The sequence below is a fragment of the Myodes glareolus genome, chromosome 24 (genome assembly GCF_982192425.1).
Source record: "Myodes glareolus chromosome 24, mMyoGla1.1, whole genome shotgun sequence".
NCBI classification, from domain to species: Eukaryota; Metazoa; Chordata; class Mammalia; order Rodentia; family Cricetidae; genus Myodes; species Myodes glareolus.
The window spans coordinates 49121099-49143846 of NC_142049.1; the positions used below are offsets into that span (position 1 = coordinate 49121099).

At 52.8% G+C, this 22748-nt stretch overlaps 1 protein-coding gene across 2 annotated transcripts; it reads left to right on the plus strand.

Moving 5' to 3' along the window:
• The first annotated feature begins 1132 nt into the window (after positions 1–1132).
• Positions 1133–22592, plus strand: Kash5 (KASH domain containing 5). 2 transcript variants are annotated; one of them, XM_085682871.2, is made up of 21 exons: positions 1133–1240; positions 4490–4624; positions 7825–7929; positions 8261–8447; positions 8815–8879; positions 9364–9447; positions 10164–10230; positions 10434–10595; positions 10950–11067; positions 11297–11347; positions 15926–16003; positions 16212–16268; positions 16503–16562; positions 16917–16981; positions 17098–17185; positions 17564–17680; positions 19433–19491; positions 20872–20920; positions 21966–22030; positions 22102–22200; positions 22303–22592. In XM_085682871.2, exons 2-21 carry the CDS (start codon positions 4585–4587, stop codon positions 22442–22444), a joined length of 1758 nt encoding a protein of 585 aa, XP_085538997.1. In that variant the 5' UTR covers positions 1133–1240; positions 4490–4584; the 3' UTR covers positions 22445–22592. The 2 variants fall into 2 exon arrangements, with proteins under 2 accessions (XP_085538997.1, XP_085538999.1); XM_085682873.2 differs by lacking the exon at positions 9364–9447 and having other exon boundaries at positions 1134–1240.
• Positions 22593–22748: the final 156 nt, after the last annotated feature.

A 22748-nucleotide genomic window follows, 5' to 3' on the forward strand; every position in this document is an offset into this window, starting at 1 on the left:
CTCGGACTCCCCGATAAAGGAGTAATTGGAGAGCCCAAGCTCAGTTGGGGTGGGGTTTTTATAATAGCAGAGGTAGGGGTGAGGGATTTCTAAGGTTCAGGACCCCTGATTGACTGACATTTGTCTAGGGGTGTCCTGGTGAAAAGCGATGGGTGTGTGCTGGCAGGTGATCCTATTTACAACGTTTGGAATGCTAGGAATTTCCTTTGGATGGTCTGTTCCTGGGTGGTGCCTGGGTGGTCTCTGCTGTCTTTCTTGGAATGAGGTATTGCCTTAGGGCAAACTACTGAGACCCAGGCTTCTATTGAGACTCATGGCTGGGTCCTACCCTGACAATGCCCAATTAAACAAAAAATGTTAAGCACCTCGTCATTCTGTTAGTGCCCATTTTGCGTAGAGCTCCCGAACCCTGGAGCGGTGCTTACGAATATTACTTGATGGACCCTGAACAGATTAAGCAGACCCAGAGGCGAAGGAAAGTGCGACAGGAGGCTTTGCCGTGGTTTCTGAAGTGGCAAACAGAAGAGCGGTTGGAGTCTTCTGTTCCAAATATCTTTGGAATTAGTCCAGTCACCTGCTCCTTCTACACTGCCATAGGGTTTAAAAAAAAAAAAAAAAAGCCCTCCTTCCTCTTGAATTTCCATTCAAGGTACCAGCCTGGACTAAATAGCTAGGCAATGTCTCAATAAATAAGAAAGTAAATAAATTATAAGTTTTGAAGGAAGATTGGGTTCATATTAATGCCAAAGGAGGGCATGGAGCGGAAGTGAGCTGGATCAGGCTGCGTATCATTGTGACGGTAGCGGGCGGGCTGGACCCAAGAGAAGACAGAAAGGACTCGGTTCTGTGACTGACGGGAAGCTAGGGATAAACAGGAAGTCCTTCAGTCAAACCCTACCCCACTATTTCGCCAAGCAGAAGGGGAAGATCCTGTGCCGGTGGTCTAGCGCCAAGGCTCGCTCCATCACTGCGCATGCGCTCGCTCAGGTCTAAGCGATTCTCCCGAGATAGTCTACGCACGCGCCAGCTCTGGGCTCACGGTAAGGGATCGGCTAGCGTCTTCGACCTGGTATGCGCCTGCGTGAAGACTATAGCCCCTGGAGGGGCGGGGCTTGAGGAAGGCCCGCTCATTTGCATTTCTGGCGGGAAAGGCGCGTGCGAGCACGCCTCTTTTGCGCCCTTCGCAACCGCCATTCGTCGTCGGTGGCCCTCAGCTGTGTCCCGAGAGGCACGACTCCAGGTACGCCCTGCCTGTGGCGACTTTCCCAAGAGGAGCCACGTCAGTCACTCCCGAAATTACTACGGGACTCCCCAGTAACATCACCAGCCAACTCCTTTTAAAAAATGCTCCTAGTTCTGACCAGATCCCCTCCTAAGTGTATGAAATCACCCCTCTTGGAAACTTTTTTAGTTAGTTGCTTTTGTTTGTCTGTTTCTTTGTTTGTTTCCCGAGACACGGTTTCTCTGTGTAGTTCTGACTGTCAAGGAACTCACAGAGAGCCGCCTGCCTCTGCCTCCCGAGTGCTCAGATTAAAGGTGTGCGCCACCACCGCCTGGCTTTGTTTTGCTTTGTTTAGACGCATTTATTTTATGTGTATGAGCGTTTTGCCTGCTTATGTGTATGTGCACCAGAAAAGGTTGTTGGACCCCAGGAACTAAAATTGCAGATGGTTGTGAGCTGCCTTGTGGGTGGTGGAACGGAACCCAGGTCTTCCGGAAGAGATGCCTCTCGGGAGCTCTGCTTTGGTTTTTGAGACAGGCCGTGCTCAATGTTGAATCCTGCCGCGTCAGCCCCCTGAGCGCTGATACCATGTCATCAGCTAGGATCTTCAAGATAGCCCTTCAGATTCTCCCTCAAAACTTGTCACAGGGGGCTGGAGAGATGGCTCAGCGGTTAAGAGCATTGCTTACTCTTCCAAAGGTCCTGAGTTCAATTCCCGGCAACCACATGGTGGCTCACAACCATCTGTAATGAGGTCTGGTGCCCTCTTCTGGCCTGCAGACATACACGCAGACAGAATATTATATACAGAATATTGTATACTAAATAAATAAATATTTTTTAAAAAAAAACTTGTCACAGACTCTTGCTGTGAAAACCAAGGCCTGCTGCATACACTACAAGTTCACCGCGGACCCTGAAATCCAGGGGCGCCGTAGGAATGCAGCCCTTGAATTCTAGTTCAGGAACCCTCCCAGACTTCCTCTTAGAATAGGGGGACCCACCCATGTCCAAGGCCTCTCAAACACCCACCAGAAACTTGATCTTCCTACTTCTTGAAGGAATCCTTTCTCCTCCCCTTGTCCCTTTTCCGCCTACTGAGTTCCTGAATGTCCCTGAAAGATCTCCCTTCCCCAGTGCCCTCTAAAAGTCCCTGGGCTGGACAGTAGGAGGATCACCACTATGAAGGCCAGCCTGGTCTACCCAGATTCAGAAGGCCCGCTGAAGCTCCAAAAGCCAAATAATAATGTTTCCAGAAAATGTGCAGTTAGTGCAGAGTGGTGGTTGCACTTCACAAGAGACAGAGAGGCAAGCAGGTAGGAACCGAACCCTCTGACCCTGTTGCCTGGCACCTGGGGGAATTGCCCTTTCTTTTGAAGGTGACCTTTACTTTTATTTTCATTTGTTTGGTTGATTGGTTTTTTGTTTTTTGAGATAGGGTTTCTCTGTAGTTTTGGAGCCTGTCCTGGAACTAGCTCTTGGAGACCAAGCTGGCCTCGAACTTACAGAGATCTGCCTGCCTCGGAGGGCTGGGATTAAAGGTGTGCGCCGCCACCACCCAACTGGTTGGGGTTTTTCGTTTGTTTGTTTGGGGTTTTGTTTGTTTTTCAAGACGGGTCTCTCTGTGCAGTAGTATTGGCTGTCCAGGAATTTACTCTGTAGACCAGGCCGGCCTCGAACTCACAGAGATCCACCTGTCTCTGTCTCTCAAGTACTGGGATTCAAGGTGTGCACCACCTGGCAAAAGTGACACTTTTAACTGACCTGACGGTAAGAGGAGCAAGCCAGCCCTGTCAGGGTGCAGAGGAGTGATCCCTATGTTGACAAGGGCCTTTGAGGGTCAGGCCGGGAGCTGGGAACCCAGGGAGCAGCAGGCCTGGGGACATGGAGACCACTGATGGAGAGGAAGCATGGCTCAGTGGTTAAGAGCACTTGTTCTGTGTCACCTTGATGGCTCACACCTTTAATCCCAGCACTCTGAAGCAGGTGGATCTCGGAGTTCAAAGCTGGGCTGGTCTTTGTATCAAGTTCTGGGCCAGTGAGGGATACAAAGAGGGACCTTGTTTTGTTTTTCAAAAAACAAACAAACAAACCTGAAACACTACAAATGTCCCAGTTTCATTCCCAGCACCCACACGGCAGTCCACAGCCATCTGTAACTCCATCCCAACGCCCACACGGCAGTCCACAGCCATATGTAACTCTATCCCAGAGCCCACATGGCAGTCCACAGCCATCTGTAACTCCAGTTCCAAGAGAGCTGATGCCCTCCTCTGGCCGCCAAAGGTATCACACACACATGCAGACAATACACTCACACATAAAATAAAAAATAAACCTAAAGGGAAAAAAGGCAAGGAAGCAGCAGTCCTGTGATACATATTCCTGGTGTGGCAAAAAGACCACAAATTCAAGGCCAACCTGACCATTGTAGGGTGGACCTGTTTCAATGAGAAGGCTGAAGTGCGGCTTAGCAGTAAAGTCCCTGTCTGGAATTGACTAATGAGGGACTGGTGTGTGGTTCAGTATATAGCACTTGCCTAGCATTTGCCAAGGAAAGACTGACAGTGTGACTTGCTGAGAAAAGTATGTGGAAGCAGGGGAGAGCAACGCTGAAAGTGGCTCAAATCCAGGATCAGATGGGCAGTCTCTAGGTCGTACAGGAGCCTGTTGAGCTTGGTGTTCAGCTCAGGAGGAATGAGATGTTTCTAGGCAACGAGACAGGGAGGCAAGGAGCGTCCCAGACAGAGACCACAGTAGGAGCCACAGGCCACTTTACAGAACACAGTGCAGGTTAGAGCTGCTCGTAGATACAGGGAGAGAAAGCAGCTGACCCAAGCAGGTACTCGCCCCAAGGTGATGGGGAACGATGTCCAGGCAGGTCAGCTCTGCAGCCTGTGGGAAGGGACTAGAGCCTAGGAGGAGGCTGGGCCATGGGCCTGGAGAGAAGGACCGCAGGCAAGACTGTGAGGAAAGTGAGACCAGCACAAGGCAGAGTCGCAAGGACAGAGATGGTGACTTGGTAGGGGAACAGAGGTGGCCACAAGGCCTGGGGCAGCAGTTAGCCCCACCCTCTTGCCACCCCCTTTGATCTTGCTACCTACTCTCAGTGCTCAGGTTGCCATCCCATACATAAACCCATAAAACAGGTTGGAGTTGGGGTGGGGATGGCAAACAGGTTCCGAGAACCCTGGGGGCCTGGGGCAGAGATGGAGCGGTTAGAGCACAGCTGGTCTGAGGAAACCATTACTCTGCCTGTCCTTGTAGGAGCTGTCTGGGCAGGCTGCCCCTTTCCCAGCCCTCCCTGCAGTGGAGCGGAGGTGAGACCTTCACCAGCAGCAGCGGAGGTGCAGGAGTGGTCCATGGACCTGCCAGAGGACCCGGCTAGTTCCACTGGACAAAGTAGGTGTCTGCCTGGAAGAGGAGGAAGAGGGAGCAGGAGAAGTGGGCTACTGGGGACAGGAGGCTCCGCACACGTAACGTCCCCCTCTTCCACCAACTCCTCCTGTGTTCAGGTCGTGGGCCAGTGATACCTTTCCTCTGGGTAAAACGAGTGCCCTGACCCTCTCTCTTCTGCTGCACCTTTCCCAACACTGGCATCTGTCTGTCACCTGCTTAGAGCATGGCTCCACAGACCTTATGCCCTTCTTGCCGGTATTCCCCAGTGTGTGTCCGTGTGCACACGCACATATAGACAGTCTTACAGTGCAGGAGATGGAATCCAGGGTTTGTGTGTGTTAGGCAATCAGCACTGAGCTGTTTTTGTTTCTGAGACAGGTCTGGCTTTGCACTTTCACCCCTCCTATATCTTCTTCTCAAATGTTGAGACTGCATATGTGCACCACTATGCTCAGCTTACAAGTGTAACTTTTAACTTCTTAAAAGAGAAAAGTTGGCAAGGGACTCCTACCTGTAGTCCTGGAACTAAGGGGCTAAGGCAAGATGATAGAAAGGTCAAGACCACATCAAGCAGGAGATGCGAACGGTGTTAACTGACTCTATTTAACTCTACAATTACAAACTGTTTTCTGCATTAAGCAGCATAAAAACATGCAGAGTTATTCCTGTGTTTTCAGACATCTTTGAGAGCTAGTGTGTGCTGCTTCCCACGAACAGAGCCCTGCTCCCCTACAGCAGCCTCTGCCCACTGGTGCTGCCACCTCAGAACAATTGGAAACTTGGTGCCTTGTAGGTGGATGCAGATACGTAGGTGTGGGTGCCGGCACACATCGCTCAGGGAGGGCCATCTTCTGTGGGCCAGACTCTGTCTCTTCTCTCACTCCTGTTCTCTTTCCTGCCCTGTCTCAGCAGCTCTGTTCCCAAGTATCTCTCCTTCCTCTGTTGTCATGGTCTCTTCCCTCACCTTATCTCCAATTGCTCTCTCTCCATCTCCTGAGGATGTACTAACAGGGAGAGTCAGTCTGATTAAGAACCTCTTGCCTCTAGATATACAGTTGGGGTCATTGCAGGAGTATCTTGCCTTTGCTCCTGGGTGTCCACAAGTGGGCCTGCAGCTTTGCTCAAGGCTGAGACCTGCACCTCAGCCTCAGGAGTAACCTCTGCAAATAAGGGTTTACAGGTAGACAGGTACCAGCGTGCTAGGACTAGGAGGCTGCCTGGCTTACCTCGCCTGCACCAGCAGAGGGCGTGTGGCTACCAGGAACTATGACCATAGCCAAGTCTACTCCTGAGACTGCCCTGGGAAAGGGAAGAACTCACACAGGAAACGCAAAGGTTGAAAGACAGGGATGGCAAAGGAGAGAGAAGACACTGGAACAAGATGGAGGACAGGAGAAAACAGGATCAAGGGGACTTATGAGAGAGGTTGGAAAAGAAGTAGAAGAAAGATCCTGAAAGAAAAGTTGAGCTGGGCGGTGGTGGCACACACCTTTAATCCCAGTAAGGCAAGTGGATCTCTGTGAGTTCGAGGCCAGCCTGATCTATAGAGTGAGTTCCAGGACAGCCACAGGTACACAGAGAAATTTTTGTCTCAAAAAAGAAAAGAAAAAGAGTCTGGAGAGATGGCTCAGTGGTTGAGAGCACTGGCTGTTCTTCCAGAGGACTTGGGTTCAATTCCCAGCACCCACATGGCAGCTCACAACTGTCTGTAACTCCAATCCCAGGGGATCCAGCATCCTCACAAAAAATGAAAGAAAAAGAAAAAAGAAAGGCCGGGCAGAGCTGGGAAATGAAGGAGGAGGGGCAGAAACGGTGTCTGTCTTGGGAAGGGGCTATGTCCCAGTGGCCTTACTTGGCCATAGTAACATGGAGGATAAAGAGCAGTGGGCCAGCCCAAGTCCACCTCCCCTAACTAACCTGGGCCCTTATGCCCTCCCTTGGGAGCCAGGAAGGGTCCAGGTCAAACCAGTGCCCTGAAGTGTGAGAGCGAGAGGGGGCTCTCCTGTGAGGAAGGTGACTTCGGCAGCTCTGGTGCTCCTGCCTCAGACTCATCTCTAGGAAGAGCAGCTGCCATGGTTCTAATGCTCCATAAGTGCCTGTGGTTATGTGCCAAGCAGAGTGCCTACCCACACTTTATCCCATTCTTCTCTAGGAGGGAGGTAGCTTTCCTGAAGGACACTGCTGAGGCTCAAAGTTGAGTCCTGAGCCTGCTGGGGGTGTGGAGCAGATTGCTCTCTTCATCCCCAGCTCAGCCTCTGCACTGCAGCCATGTGCAGTAGGCACCACCCCAGCAAGCAGGCCGGTGAGGGGTGAAAGCCTCCTCTAATTTGGAGACACTGTATGACATGGGGCATTTATTGAGTGCCTGCTGTATTCATGCCGTGTGAATATAGCTGAAGACCAACAGATTCAAGAAGACAGGCACATAGACACACATACACAATGGATCTGAGCCAGGTGAGAGCTGCTCTGCCAACACACACACCACCTAGACATATATGCACATACATACACACGCCACACACACATGTATGCATGCCCTCTCAGTCCTCTCGAGGCAGGATTTTACTGGCATGGAAACAGACCTCCCAAAGAAAAGTCTTGCCACAGACATGCTGTGGTGCTGCTGACTCGGGAGTCTGACAGGAGGCTCAGCTCCTAACCAGTCCCCTGCTACCCCCGCTGAGACAGCCCCATCCCTCCTCTTCCTCTCGGTCTGGGTCTGAGCTCCTTCAGCTCTGATGACGCCATGCTAGGGATGTAGAGATGAGAGACCTAGTCCCTGGGGAACTGGAAGAAGGGCTGCAGCAAGCGGGATCGATCTAGGCTGCCCGCGCCTTATCGGATTGTTCCTGGCTCTTCCCAGAATCCTCCTCCTTGTTTTCCTCAAGCCTGGTCCCCTCTGCCCGTAGTCTGGGAGGGTGGAGAAGGGCAGAGGTGAGTGAGGGTTATTTCAGAGCTCATTAATGGCTCCTGAGCCCATTGGATACAAAACGTTAAACAGACAGCAGGGGGCACTCCCTGGCCTGAGAGATGGGACTCACTTGGGAGCAGTGACTCAAAAACCCTCATGTTGCCCCCTTATTGGAAGCCTCCTCCTGTCCTTTACCAGTCCCCACCACAGACAGCTCTGAATAAATGATCCCCCAACTCAGCAGTGCCCGGTGTCCACTCACACGGGCTGGGCCCTCTCTTCTCTGCAGTGTACCTCTGGGAGCAGCCTGAGGAAGTGACTTCAGGACCGCTGCTCAGCCTGGAGGAACAGATTCTTAACTCCACATTTGAAGCCTGTGACCCTCACAAGACAGGTGGGGGCTGGGGAGCCACAGGGAGGGCTGGGCTAAATCCCTCCTTAGGGGTCCTCCAGGACCAGGAAAAGGACATGGATAAGGGGATGGAGTAGGAAGGACTTAAGGCCTCTAGCCAGCTACAGCAGTAGGTACTGTCCTGCCTCATCCTCTTTGTCCACTCTGAGATGGACTAGAAAATTTGGCTCAGGGGAGGGACTTGCCCCAGGTTCCTCTCCATGTTGTGGGGCAGGAGCACCACCAAACCCGCTGACGACAGGCACTGTTCCCAAGCCAGCCTGCCCCACTGGCCGTTGCCCAGTCCAGTCCTCCCCACCATACTCTGTCCCAGGCACTGTGGCTGTAACCCACCTCCTGGCCTACCTGGAGGCTGTGACAGGGCAAGGCCCCCAGGACGTGCGTCTCCAAACACTGGCCCGAAGCTTGGACCCTTATGGGAAGGGTGATGGAGCTACTGTGGAGTTGGACACCTTTCTGGTGGTCATGAGGGACTGGATTGCTGCCTGTCAATTGCATGGGTGAGTCCCTACACCAACAGCCTCCCGCCTGGGAAGTCTTGCGAGTTTGCTCTGCAGGTAGTACCAGTTAGACCCAGGAAGCCCATGTGGTTGACTTGAGGCTAAGAAAAGACCTATGAGAAGATATGGAGGGGTAAAGGGGTCTGAGACCTTGGATGATGGTGCAGGGGTTCAGGATGTAGAACTAGAAAGGACTGACAGTAGCAAGAGCTGTCATTCACAGCCTAGGCCCTGCCATCTGGCCTTACCCTCCGCCCATAAAGCCACTCTTACCCGCCTGCCCTCCCTTCCACCACCCAGACCTCTGCAGACACAGGTCATGGATATGGTGGCTGCAGGGGATCTGAGCCTCTTGCCTTTGATACAGGGGATTAGAGCGGGCAGAGGAGACGGCCTTCGGGGGAGCCCTAGCTTCTCCACACCTGCCATCTGGTGAGACTATTTATAGAAGGAGGCGGGTGGCAGGGGTCAGCAGGGGGGTTAGCAGGGACCTCTCATCTACTGGCTCCACACAGCAAGGGCTAAAGAGCTCAGCCTGCAGCTGTGGTGTCTCTGTGGGACAGTCCCCTCATCCTGGACATTGGGGTCAGGTTGTCCATTCCACCGCCAGCTCCAGCCCTAGTGCAGAGGCTGAGGAGACTGCAGCTTCCTTGCTCTCCAGCTGAGGCACCTGCCCTGTGGAAATCTTCCTATGGCACAGGCTCCTCCTCTTGGCCCTGCCCACACACACCCTTACACCTGCTTGCCTTTCCTTGGGAACAGGCACCTGTCCAGCCGTATTCCAGCCCTACGCTAAGACCCCACACCTCAGAGGTGCACCTCTAAAAGTGGCCCTCCAGAACCCAGCCTGCAGCTTTCTTGGCATTCTCTTTTTCTGTTTGATTGGCTTGATTTCAGTTTGGGTTTTTTGAGACAGGGATTCTCTGTGTATCCCTGGCTGTCCTGGAACTCACTGTATGGACCAGGCTGGCCTTGAACTCACAGACTGCTAGAACTAAAGGTACCACCACACCCAGTTCTTGGTATTCTCTTGAACCTTGAGGCTTCTTCAGTCTTGGGGGCCAGGGAAGTCTGTGAGCAGCAGAGGGGTAGGCCAGATCAAGTAGGGAAAGAGAGAGAGAGAAAGGAGGCTTAGGCAGAGGCTGGGGAGTGCCTAGGGAGAGGGTGAGGCAGAGTGAGGGTGGGGATGGTAGTGTAGAGTCTAATGGGCTGGACTCAAAAGATGACAGGCTGGGGCTGATGAGTACCTGGGGGCCTTAAAGATTGGGGAGAGCACCGGGCGGCAGTGGCACATGCCTTTAATCCCAGCACTTATGAGGCAGAGACAGGTGGATCTCTATGAGTTCGAGACCAGCCTGGTCTACAGAGCGAGTTCCAGGACAGGCTCCAAAGCTACAGAGAAACCCTGTCTTGAAAACAACAATAACAACAAAACAAAGAAAACAAAAAATCAAAAAAAAAATCTCTGGAGAAAGCTGGGAACAGAAGAATGGGCTTGGGGAATTAGAAGGTACCGTACCCCCTGGTGACTGGCTCTGAAGACCTAACTAGCTCCAGGCGAACATGAGCAAGCAGCCTGTGTAATAAGAGTAATTGAGCCCAGGGAACCCCAAAGCTACATGTGGAATCCTGAAACAATCTCAGGGTCCTTGGGTACCCCAATTTTTAAAGTCGCCAGAGAGTCCAACCTCTTCTTGTTTGTTTCTCCCTTTCTAGCATGCCCAGAAGCTGAGGAGCCAGCCAACTTAGAGAGCTTTGGAGGAGAAGACCCCAGGCCTGAGGGGTGCTTGTCCTCCCCACTCCCACCCCACTCAATTTTCTCCAGCCTGTCTGGGGCCAGGGAGTGGGGAGATTGGTATCCTTTGGCTCAGAGGAGCCTTAGAGTCTCATTCTGATTTGTCTTCAGAGGAACCCTTCCCTGTCCCACCTGGGAAGCTGGGGTGGGAGCAGGAGCACAGCTGGTGACTAGGCCCTTGCTGCCCTCAGGCCTGCCACAGCTGAGCTGCTGAGCAGCCTGGAGGACCTGGAGCTCAGCAACCGGCGACTTGCTGGAGAGAACGCCAAGCTGCAGCACAGCGTTGAGACTGCTGAGGAAAGTTCAGCGCGCCTAGGGGAGGAGATTGCATCCCTGCGCAAGCAGCTGCGAAGGTGAGAGCCTATGTCTTTCTTCCTGCCAAAGAGCTTGAGCCTCGGCTCCAGGTAAGCATGCCACTGCCCAACCCTGTCTTCCATTTCCCTCTCTCTGCATCCTGCCTTCTGGCCCTGTGGGTTCGTTCTGACTGTCTCCTTCCAGTTTTTGCTGTCATTCTCTGTCCTCTACCTCCTTTCTTTCTTTTCTGTGTGACCCATGCACCCTTCCTCCAGTGAAGAGTGAGCACTGTCGACACCCCACTCTGCATGCCCCTTGCCTTAGCTTATGTCTGGTCATAGTCTTCCTCATAGTCTGGGATGCTCTGCTTTGCTTCTCTGCCTGCCTCCGCTCACATCTGTGCCACCTGTCAGCACCCAGCAGGCCCTGCAGGTGGCCAAGGCTTTGGATGAAGAACTAGAGGACCTGAAGACTCTGGCCAAGAGCCTGGAAGAGCAGAATCGCAGCCTGATGGCCCAGGCCCGGCACACAGTGAGTGCTTACAGAGCACATCTGTTTGCAGCAAAAGGACAGAGGTGAAGGGGCAAAGGTTACCTGACTTCCAGGTCCTGTTCACCCACACTTCCCCAGGCCTACCTGCCATCCCTCATGAGCCCTCCTCAACCCAAGTCTTGAGTGATGCAAGTGCTGACTGCACTCCATCCTCAGGGGGGATGATGGAGCAGGGCTGGAACTGATTCTGTCCTCTCTGGGGGGGCAGGAGAAGGAGCAGCAGCACCTGGTGGCTGAGGTGGAGACGCTACAGGAGGAGGTAAGCTGAGGCCCGTCCTCCTTTAAGGGTTGCTGGCCCTGTCCTGCAAACCAAGGGGGCCCAGCATCCCACAGGCTGTCTTAGTCCCTAGGTTCATCTTGAGCCAGTTCTTCCTTTGTCTGCATTATGGTGCCCACCATCAGGAGCAAGCCAGTGGCTTCACTTCATGGGGTAGTATGAGGTTTAAACCAGAAGATGTTCAGAAAGTTCCTAACTCAAGGTAGGAGATGTAGGGTATATGCAGTAAAATCCAGCAAACTGGCATAGTGTTCCATGCCTGTCATCCCAGTATTAGGGAGTCTGAAGCAGGAGGATTTTGATTTCAAGGCCAGCCTGAGCTATATAACAAGACTATCTGGGGAAAAAAATCAGCTCTCATTATTTATATCAGCATGTTGTGGGTTTGATCCTTGGCAGTGCAAGTGAAACTGCAAGGCAGTTTAAACAGTTTGTTTGTTTGTTTGTTTGTTTGTTTTGGTTTTTCGAGACCGGATTTCTCTGTAGCTTTGGAGCCTGTCCTGTAACTAGCTCTTGTAGACCAGGCTGGCCTCGAACTCACAGAGATCCACCTGCCTCTTCCTCCTGAGTGCTGGGATTAAAGGTGTGCATTTGAACTTTTTAAAAAATATTTATTTATTATATATACAATACTCTGTCTATGTATATGCCAGAAGAGGGCACCAGACCTCATTACAGATGGTTGTGAGCCACCATATGGTTGCTGGGAATTGAACTCAGGACCTTTGGAAGAACAGGCAGTGCTCTTAACCGCTGAGCCATCTCTCCAGCCCTCGTTTAAACGGATTTTGGGGGGGGGGTTGTTTTTTGTTGTTGTTGTTGTTGTTGTTTTTTGGGTTATTTGAGACAAGGTTTCTCTGTAGCTTTGGAGCCTGTCCTGGAACTAGATCTTGTAGACCAGGCTGGCCTTGAACTCACAGAGATCCGCCTGCCTCTGCCTCCCGAGTCCTGGGATTAAAGGCGTGTGCCACCACCGCCCGGCCACTCTGAGTTCTTGTCCACATTGAAATTCATCTAGCATTAAATGATATCCACACTATCCCTCCTCCCCAAGGTAGCAGAGCAGTTGCAGATCCATGGTGGGTTCACATCCCAGGCAGCATCGGTCCTCACTTGACACCCATCCTCTGCTGTCCCTACAGATGGACAGCCTTCATTCCATCTACTTAGCCATCCATGGGCAGGCCAGAACTGCCTTCAAATCTGCTGTGCCCGTCTCCTTTCCTGGGTCACCCAGGGGAACTGGCTGCTTTCCTGTGGAGACACACAGCTGCACCTGTGTGGTCTACCTCTGCTGCCCTGCAGTAGCTCTGTGTGAGCTAGGAGGGAGGCTCACTCAGCATCAGGTGTCCCTGGTTCCGAGGTTCCCCTCCTTGCCAGTCACAGCTCAGGGCCTCTGAGCTTTTCAGCCCCAGCTAGAAGTTCTCTGTTTTGTGGGCCCTGGCTCCTGTCCTGAGTCTCTGCCTGTGTCTGTACTGGGCTTTTTACTGAAACCCTAGGTTTCCCTTCTTTACTTTTCAGTGGCTCCTTTGTAAACTGTCATTCCCCTTCCAGGGCAATGGGAGCCCCTGGGCAGCATGGCTGCTGCCTTGAAACCTGCATTCAGTCGGGATAAAAGAATCTATTTTATGTCTGTCTGTGCATCATCTGAGTGCCTAGTCCATGTAGAGACCAAAAGAGGGTGTGGAATCCTCTGGAACTGGCTACATAGGTTATGAGCTACCATGTAGGTTCTGGGAATTGAACCTGGGTCCTCTGGAAGAACAGCCAGTGCTCTTAACCACTGTGCCATCTCTCCGGCCCCCAGAATAGTTTTTTTTAAGAAAGAAGGAAATCTTATCCTAACACTTGGGAGGCAGAGGCAGGCAAACTCTATGAGTTCAAGGCTTGTGTGGTCTACCTAGTGAATTTCAGGACAACCAGAGTTAAGTAGAGGGACCTTGTCACCAAAGGAGGGAAGAATTGCCCAAAGTAGTTTCTGATGTCTGGGTTATCTGGTGGCTCGACGGCTTTTTTCTTTTTCTTCTTCTTCTTCTTTTTTATATTTTGTTTGTTTGTTTGTGTTTATGTATGAGTTTTCTGTGTGTATGCCTGCATGCCAGAAAAAGGCATCAGATACCATTATAGATGGTTGAGCCACCATGTGGTTGCTGGGAATTGAACTCAGGTCCTCTGGAAGAACAGCCAGTGCTCTTAACTACTAAACCATCTCTCCAGTCCTGGCTTTTTTTTTTCTTAAGTGAGAGTATGCTGAGAATGAACACAGAGTCACATGTGTTAGGCAAGCAATGCTGAGCCACATCCCCAGCCCTGTGGTTTTTGTAGCAGGGTCTCACTGTGCAGTGTGCAGGCTGGCTTTGAACTCCTAATCCTTCTGCCTTAGCAGGTAAGGCAAGTTCCTGCATACCCAGTCTCTTGACAGCCTTTTTTCCTGCTTGTGGCCTCATAGTCACAGATGACTTAATGCAGGTGGGGAGGCACCAGCTACACACACACACACTCCTGCCTCTCTCCACACTATGTCAACAACCATCTTCACCATATCATTGCATTGGCTGGGGAGGATTCCTAAACCACAGCTGCAAGGGGGCCTGGGAGGATGTCTTGCCTTCAGTCTGGAGCAGAGACAGCCAGGAGGGGCTAGGGTAGCTGTTCCTTTAGCAGCCAGGTTTCCTTATCACTGCCCCCAGGACATGTCATGCAACCAGCCAAAGCCAGCCCAGTGAACAGGCCACCATCACCCCTGACTCCTGCCCCAGGCCCTATGTCTGCAGAGAAATGTCCCTAGGCATGCTAACTCCATAGCTGAAGCTATTCTCAGCTCCTTGCTGGCCTGCTGCAGCTACCCACTGGGAAATAGAGATTGAGATCTCAGGTTACAGCAGGGCCTGGGAGGGTAATGGGACACAGCCTCCAATGGTCTGACTGCTGGCTGAATCCCAAAAACCCACAGCCAGTGCTTCTGCAGGAGACTGCAGGGTGTTTTTGGGTCCCCCCCACCAGGTGGACAGGTGTTGACACAGCACTCCCAGCTGTCCTTCCTCTACCCTTCACCCAGCAGCATCCCAGGCTGCTGCAGTGAGTGAGAGGCACTGATGACCTGGGGCAGGGACAGGCTGGAGACCAGAAGACCTGGCCTCTGTCTCCTGGGCTCTGGAGAAGGATGAGGTTTGCCAGACTTCAGGGGCCTGGGGCCTGGGACTCTGAATGGTCATATCCTTCCTTCCTTCCTTGGTTTGTTTTTCCAGGGCAGGTTTCTTCTATCCAACAGTCCTGGCTGTCCTGAACTCACTCTGTAGACCAGGTTGGCCTCACAGAGATCCGCCTGCCTCTGCCTCCCCAGTGCTGGGATTAAAGGTGTGCACCACCACCACCCAGCTGAAATGTCAAATTCTTTTATTTTATTTTGTTTTTAATTTTTGAGACAAGGTCTTGTTATGTGGCCCAGGCTGGCCTGGTACTCAAACCAATCCTCTTACTTCAGCTTCCCTGGTGCTGAGATGATAGGTGTTTTCCTCACACCCAGCTTTGAGCCATTTTATTCTTAGGTCCCACTGGGACCTTGCATCGAACTTTTCCTGAGCTCACTGCCTCCCCTTGGGAGGCTCAGACAGGCAACACCTCTCATCAAGCCCTGTTCGGGCCTCCTCAGTGAGCTTGGCATTGTCAGCTTCTCACAGGTCCTTCCCCTCAGAGGCTGAGTATTAGAGGTGGGACTGGACATCACAGACTACGGTTTGCTAAAGGAAATAATTGTATGAGTAGGTAAACACTGGGGTTGCTCCAGGGGAAACTGGACAGGAAAGCAAAAGATATGGATAAAAGAAGAAACCAGGGGCTGGAGAGATGGCTCAGAGGTTAAGAGCACTGACTGCTCTTCTGGAGGTCGTGAGTTCAATTCCCAGCAACCACATGGTGGCTCACAGCCATCTGTAATGAGATCTGGTGCCCTCTTCTGGCCTGCAGGCAGATACACAGACAGAATATTGTATACATAATAAATAAATAAATATTTTAAAAAAAAAAAAGAAGAAACCAAAATATAATTATTGGTGCCGGGCATGAAGATTAGGTGTGGTGGCCCTACCCGCTGAATCAGGAGGATCACAAGTTCAAAGCCTGCCCAAGCTATATAGTAATATTGTGTGTGTGCGTGTGTGTGTTCTGGGCTCATACTTTCCTTTAGTTTTGTATGTTAGGAAATATGAGTTTCTTTAAGTATCTATAAATGTTCATCTCTAACACTTATAGGAGGTGCACAACTCTGCTGACTCTGCTCTATCTGTTGTCATTAGTAGAAGAGCTGTGTGAACTGGAATAAATCCCTCAATCCCTCTGTGCCTGAGCTGCCTTTATCTTTAAAAATGGAAAGAGAGTTGGAATCTCCTGTGCAAAGTGCTTGGAAGTTACTATTTGCAGGGACCCCGTGACATCCTGTTGTCCCCTGATCAGTGGGAAAATGGAAATTTCAGCAGAGGTCCCAGCAGGGCAGGGGGAGAAGAAAGGGCTAACTGGGGTGCACACATGACAGTAAGTAAGCAAGGCTGTTCCTCCCTCCAGAATGGGAAGCTACTAGCAGAGCGAGATGGAGTGAAGAGGCGGAGTGAGGAGCTAGCCACAGAGAAAGATGCTTTGAAGGTGCATCATTTGTGCGAGGGACTGCTCACCTCCCCGCACCCAAGTCAGCACTGCAGCTGCTGAGAAGAGGCTCTTGCATCAGACTCCACATACCTCACAGCTGCCCAGGCAGAGCAGCTGACCCCCATGGGTGTCACTGGAGGCTGAGGGGAGATGTGGGGGGCTCTTGGGGGCTGGGTGGAGAATTGATAGGCTCCTTCCTTGGCAGCGGCAGCTCCGTGAGTGCGAACAGCTCATTTGTCAGCGGGAAGCAGTCCTCTCAGAGGTGAGGGCCAGGGCGGGGGCAGGCCTGCGCTTAGCATGCCTTCCTAGCCCCTGCCTTGTGTGGCAGGAGCCCACCCAGCTCTGAGCCCTGGGCAAGCGGCCCAGACTGGCCTCCTTGGGTCTCAGGGTGGCCTGCAGGGTCTGGAAGCTTCTGCCCCAGGCTTTCTCAACTCAGCCAGCCCCCACTTCAGCAGCTTCATGTCTTAGGGGATTGAACCCTGCCTCTGTTCCCCAGCGTACCCGCCATGCAGAGAGTCTGGCCCAGACTCTGGAGGAGTACAGAACCACCACCCAGGTAACAAGTGCCAATCTTTATGGGGTCTCAGCATCTGCTGCTTTCCTCCCCACTAGACCACTGCGTCTCTCTGCCCTCCCTTCCTCACTCTGCATCCCACAGCACTCACCTTGGGAGCTCCTGTCCCCTCCATGGGCAGAGGCTGCCTGGGTGGCTCCATTGTCAGTTTTCTCTGAGTCTGTTCTGCTTTTGTGATGTTCCTGGCTGTGCCTTATGTTCTGGGCTTGGCTTCTGTGCTCTTTGGGAGTTTCTGCCACTGCTTCTTCATCCTGCTCCCTTGGCAATATGTGTCTGGCAAGAGAAGCCCAAGATATGTGGGGCTCCACCAGAGACCATGCTCTGCCCTCCTTGCAGGAACTAAGGCAAGAAATCTCAAACTTGGAGGAGCAGTTGAGTCTGAGCCAGGAAGGCCCAGAGGAGTGAGTGGATAGTCAGGAGGGGACAGGACGTGGAGGGGAGGACGGTCAGGCATGAAAGGGGCATGATAAAGGTTTCAAACTGGTCCAAAAGATAGGACTCCCCGCTGTGTGGCCAGGCTCCTGGAACAGGCTGAGGCAGGAAGAGTAGGCTGGATCATGGCAGCACCCCCATCACTGGACTTGGAGATTCAGGCTATCCGGCAGGTAGGCTCTGCTTCTGTGAAATGTTCTAGAGGACACAAAGGCAGAAACTCCATGTGTCCCTGTGCGGACCCTCACTTCTGGCTCACAGTCCTAAAGGGCACTTGGTGACTCTAGCTCACACAGCTGCCACGTAGTACCTCCCAGTCACCTGCCCTTCTCCAGCTTGCTCTGTCTCAACCTCAGCTGTGAAAACTTCCTGTGGCCATGTTCCCTAACATCTCCTACCAATCTATGGCCCCGTCACCAATTCCCTCTGCACCTGTTCCATACCTTCCCACCTATCAGCTTGTCCCAGCCACACACCTGAGCCCCTCTATCCTGCCTGGGGCCTCACCTTACTCTGGCCCTGCAAGGTTTAGATACAACTTCTGTTTCTAGGAGCAGGATGCATCGTGTGTTGGCCTTTCCAGTCCTCTGTATGGAGTGTGGCAGTGGGAGGAGGCTGAGCCGCATGAGGAAGCTGAGTTTCCCTCTGAGGACCCTGCTAGGGGACAGGTGAGCAGAGGAGTCTCTGAGCCACAAAACTCCTGGGGCCCCCAAGGGGATTGCAGGATCCCACTGACTCTTCTAGCCCTCTTGCTGTGTTGTCTACTCCTGAGTTTAACTCTGAGGAAGCAGCCCTAGCCAACAGGACACACCCCTGCCCTCAAGGGACAGGCAAACTAAGCTGCCCTGTAGAAATCCTGTCATGATTCCCTTATTTACAATTGTTCATATTGTGGGAGACATGAAGTGTCTTTAAGAAAAGCTGCTGGGGCCGGGCAGTGGTGGTGGACACCTTTAATCCCAGCACTCAGGAAACAGAGCTGCTGGGGCTGGGCAGTGGTGGTGACACCTTTAATCCCAGCACTCGGGAAACAGAGGCAGGCAGATCTCTGATTCCGAGGCCAGCCTAGTCTAAAGAGCAAGTGCCAGGACAGGCTCCAAAGCTACAGAGAAACCCTTTCCGGGGGGGGGGGGGGACAAAAGGATGCTGGGCAGTGGTAGCATGCACCTTTAATCCCAGCACTTGAGAGGCAGAGGCAGGCAAATCTCTGGGTTCAAGTCCAGACTAGTCTACAGAGTGAGTTCCAGGTCAGACAGAGTTACACACAGAAACCCTGTCTCAACCCCCCTCCAAAAAAAAAAAAGAGAGAGAGAGAGAAAAGAAAAGAAAGAAAAGCTTAGTACTTAAATAAGTCTGAGCTACACAGAGATCCTGTCTCAAAAAAAGGGGTTGGGGCGGGCAGAAAGGCAAACATGGCAGCTTAGCAGGCTCACCATGGTTAAATTCCCTCTTTCCCTGAGGACAGAACCCAAGTCTGCACTATGCAAGGCAAGTGCTCTATCTACCACTGAGCAGAGGCCCCTGTGCTGGCTCTGCACACAGCTGACACCTCACAAAAGTCAACCCCAGTGGGCCAGCTGGTTCAGGCGACAGCTGGCCTGGGACAGAGGTGGAGACAGAGAGGGAAAGTGACCTTGCCTTAGGCCTGGAGAAGCTTGGGGACGGTTTACCAGACAGTATGACTTGGGTGAGGAAGTGACCAGGCCAAGGGGATTGTGCCCATCTCAGGAGGGCAGTGCTGAGAAAGGAGTGGGGAAAGACATCAAGTTTATGTGAAGTGACATCTTAGAGGACATCTGGGGGCGACCAGAGGCAGCAGGTGCACAGGCCTGGAGGTCACTCTTAGGACTCACTCTGTAATTCTGGAACTGGGAAGACATAAGCAAGAGGCTTAACATGAATTTGAGGTCGGCCTGAGCTATAGAGTTAGATCCTATCTCAAAAAAGAGCAATGTGGGGCAAGGTGGCCAGGCAGTAGAAGTGGAAGCAGGGGTTCTAGGCCATCCTCTGTACATACCAGCTTGGGCAACACAAGACCCTGTCTCAGCAAAACAGAACAACAGTAACGAAAGTGTCCGGTTAGTGGAGTTTGTGACTGAGGTCCCAGGCACAAAAGAGACGTCTCTGGATCTGGGCCCTTCGGAGGAACAGGGAGCAGCCTGAGACCCACAGAGGGAAGCGAGGAGAACAGGCTGGTAGGCGAAGACACCCTGGAAACACTAATGTCTGGTCCTCAGAAGGAGCTCAGTAGTTACCAGTGTCCATGGCACATGTGTTCCTGGGTGCTGAGAGGGAATCCCATGGGAAGCTTAAAAACTTGTATCCCTGGGGTCATCCACCTCAGTCTGGACCTCAAGTAGAGGGTGTCTGGATGGGCTACTGGTGCGAAGATAAGGAGACTAAACCTTAATGTTCTGCAGAGAAACTTCCAGAGAGAGCCACTGCATGCTCTAGAAGGAAGCAGAACACCATCCTCAAGGTAAGGAGTAGGTTGACGGAGTCCTCCCTCTGTGGATTCTGGCTGGGAGAGGATGAGAACTGGTGGCACCCTGCAGAATAAGCACACCCCTCCACCCCTCAATCTGTGAGCACATCCTGACCCTGAACCCCAGAGAGGCTTTCAAGGGCCGTGGGGGGCACCCCAAAGACCAGCCTGGATGGTATAGGTTTGCAGTTGTTACCCTACAGGAAGCCAGAGATGCAGGAACAAGGCTGATAGACACCTTGAGGGCTCCTAGCCATGGAAGACCCTGCAGGTTCTTCCAGAACCAATCTTGAGCCCCCATTCCTTGAGGGGCCTCTATGAGCCTCCATAGATCCCGAGTCCAGCTCTGTGACTGATGGGATGTGTTTTGAGGCCTTACTCGGGCTTTGAGTAAGAATGGAAAACACTGGATGTCTGGTCACAGCGCCCCCAGCTTCCTGTGGTGCCCCCCCTCCTCCAGACTCCTGCTGTCACAGCTAATGAGGCCCCTATACAATCTCTAATTGGACTTGCCTGGGCAGAGCTGAGATTGGGCTGCCTGGGTGCTCTGAGCAGTGTGACCTCCTCCTACGTCATGAGGGTAGAAGGAGGAAGGATGGGACTGCTATCAGCACATTTCCAGGGTGGCACCCAGCCCACTTTCCTCTAGAAAGCAGAGGACTGAGGTAACAAACACTGCGGCCCAAGATGGGATGAGGCTGGGGCCTGACCTCAAGGGGTTGGGGACTCAACAGCCTACAGCCCACATGAGCATTTCAGGGGCTCACACAGCCTGGACTGGGAGCAGCTGTGTCTCTGGGGCTGCTGGCTTGATAGCAGCTGCAGGGCTAGATCCCTGATCCTCAGGCATAGGCTGGTGTCAGGGGCACCTGGGTCCCTGTGGAGCCATCAGCCTCTGGAGCTTGTACCAGGGCCTCCAAAGCTGTGTCCCTGAAGCATAGGCTTGGGGAGACAGGGGCTAGCACACCTAGAGAAGTGGTTTGGACATGCGGGTCCCAAATAGAGAGGTTCAGAGCTGAGAGAGGGGAGGTACTTTTCCAGTCTCTGACAAGACCTGAAAGATCAAGGCTAAGAAATGGCCTAGCACCCCCAAACGGGGGTGCCCAGAGTTCACATACCCTGGGGTCTCTGGTATTGGGGGTAAAGCACAGACTTTGTTTCTGCCTGGGGATCAGCTGGAAAGGGACAAGTAGGAAAGCCTAGGTCAAGGGCTTCTGAGCCTTTTGGGGGTCACAACCTCCCAGATTTGATTGTTTTCAATCTCGGAAAAGTATACACAGGAGCCCCCATCAGACTGAGGACTGTTGTATCTGCAGCTTCCGGTGGGTAAGAGAACTGGGAAGGAGAGGTGTCCAATGACTCTGTTTGCTATAGGTTGTCCAGAAGACAGGAAGAAGAGGAAGAAGAAGAGAGCTGGGTACTGGTAGGCAATCCCTAGCACCCTTCCTATCCCTAAGAGCTGAGCAACTAATCCCAGCCCCTTCCCCCCAGCTTGAAGTCCTCGGGAACAGACAGAAAAATCATTTGGTCAGGCGATAACAAGGCCCTCAGTGCAGCTAATGAGAGGCGGGGGTGGGAATGGAAAGGGGGAGGCTGGAGGCAGTTGCCAGCCAGGATGTTCCCCAGAGACCCCAGTCACATACCTATAGGCTGTAATCCTCACAGTCTGAGCCTGGAGCCTCACAGCTAACGGCTACACCCCCACTGCACCGCAAACTCCCACACAGTCCCACTCACCAAAGAACTAGTGACCTCAGTGATTGGTCAGACTGCCTGGGCCTGGACGGATCCACCTTTCTCCACGGCTAGACAAAATGAAGGTCTCAGGCCAGCTCTGCTGAAGGGAAGGTAAAGGAACGCGATGAGAGATGAGTCCAGGGCTTGCTGAGGGATAGAGGGCAGGCTCTGGAGTCCTGACTGCCGCAGTGAGGAAGTCCGGCTCTTTTTCTCTGCCCTCAACTCAGGGCCAGGCAACATGGGAGCAGGAGCTCACAGTCGGGAGTGACATGCTAGCTGGTTCGTCATTGTTGTGGCCACTGTATTAGGAGCAGATGTGGGCATGTGAAGCCCTGACTGGCAGAAAGGTCCAGAGAGACAGGAGGAGTGGCAACAGGCTGGCAGAGCCTTCAGTAATTGGTCACACATGTGTCTAGCACAGGGACAGACACCTGTAAACCACTGCCCCGGAGGTAGAAACTTAGAGAATCAGTTGGGAGGGGGAGAGAGCTTGCTAAAAGCTCACACCCTTATTGACTACTGCGTGGACACTGCCTTGCCTTCTTTCCCCCCTTCTGTCAGCCCCGTGAAGGAGAGGGCTGTCATTATCCCTGACCAGGGACATGTGGCCTCGTGTGTGTGTGTGTGTGTGTGTGTGTGTGTGTGTGTGTGTGTGTAGTCAGAATCCAGGGTGCTGTCCAAAACCTCTGCAGAATGAGTGAGTGGATGTGCTGTGTCCTTTCTCCACCCAGGTTGGTCCCACCAGCCCTCTGGGAACCCCTCACTATGAGCTTGACCCAGGAAGCTCTCCTGAGAGGTAAAGGGGACCCATGGGAACTGGAAAGGGACCTAGGACAGAGCAGACCTAGCAGCCCGCCTGCCTTCCAGCTGTCAGGATGTGCCGGAGGTGCAGCGAGCCCTCGTGCCTGCGGTGAGAGAGCTGGTGCCAGCCAGGAGGCCCTGGGCCCAGCACTCCCCAGGGCTCAGGTGTGCCCTTCGGGTGTCTCCAGAAGCGGGTGGGGAGTCACATGTTGATAATAAGACCAGTCTCTCTGGGGCCACCTTCAGCCTCTCCTGCCTCCCCCCCAGAATCAGCCAACATCCACTGGTGCCCACACCCGTCTTGGGCCTGCTGCTGCTGCTCCTGCTCTCCATCCTGCTGCTGAGCCAGTCCCCGACACCCACTTGGCCACACCTGCAGCTCTACTACCTGCAGCCCCCACCAGTGTGAGACACCGTACCCCACTGTGCCTCCTTCTGTCCCTGATTCAGAGTCAGGACACGGGGCCAACATCCCTAAGTTGTTTTTATGTGACCATGACCTCCCCTGGCTTTTTCCTGTTTTCTTGACAATAACAAATCATGCAGTAATGACTTCAGCACAGGATGATTACCTCACCAAACAAGTTCAGGGAGTAGGGCACCTGGGCCTCGATTGAGTCACAGTGGGACTCAAGGTCCCTAGACTTTTTCCATCCTCTCCTGCTTCGGAAGCTGCTACTGCAGCATGGTGCTGGGCTGGGGAGAGCTCGCTG

Coding starts and splice junctions, on each gene's coding strand:
- Kash5 (XM_085682871.2), top strand. CDS start 4,585: ATGGACCTGCCAGAGGACCCGGCTAGTTCCACTGGACAAA. Junction 10,231..10,433: donor GAAGACCCCAGGCCTGAGGG/GTGCTTGTCCTC, acceptor TGCTGCCCTCAG/GCCTGCCACAGCTGAGCTGC. Junction 19,492..20,871: donor AGCAGAACACCATCCTCAAG/GTAAGGAGTAGG, acceptor TGTTTGCTATAG/GTTGTCCAGAAGACAGGAAG.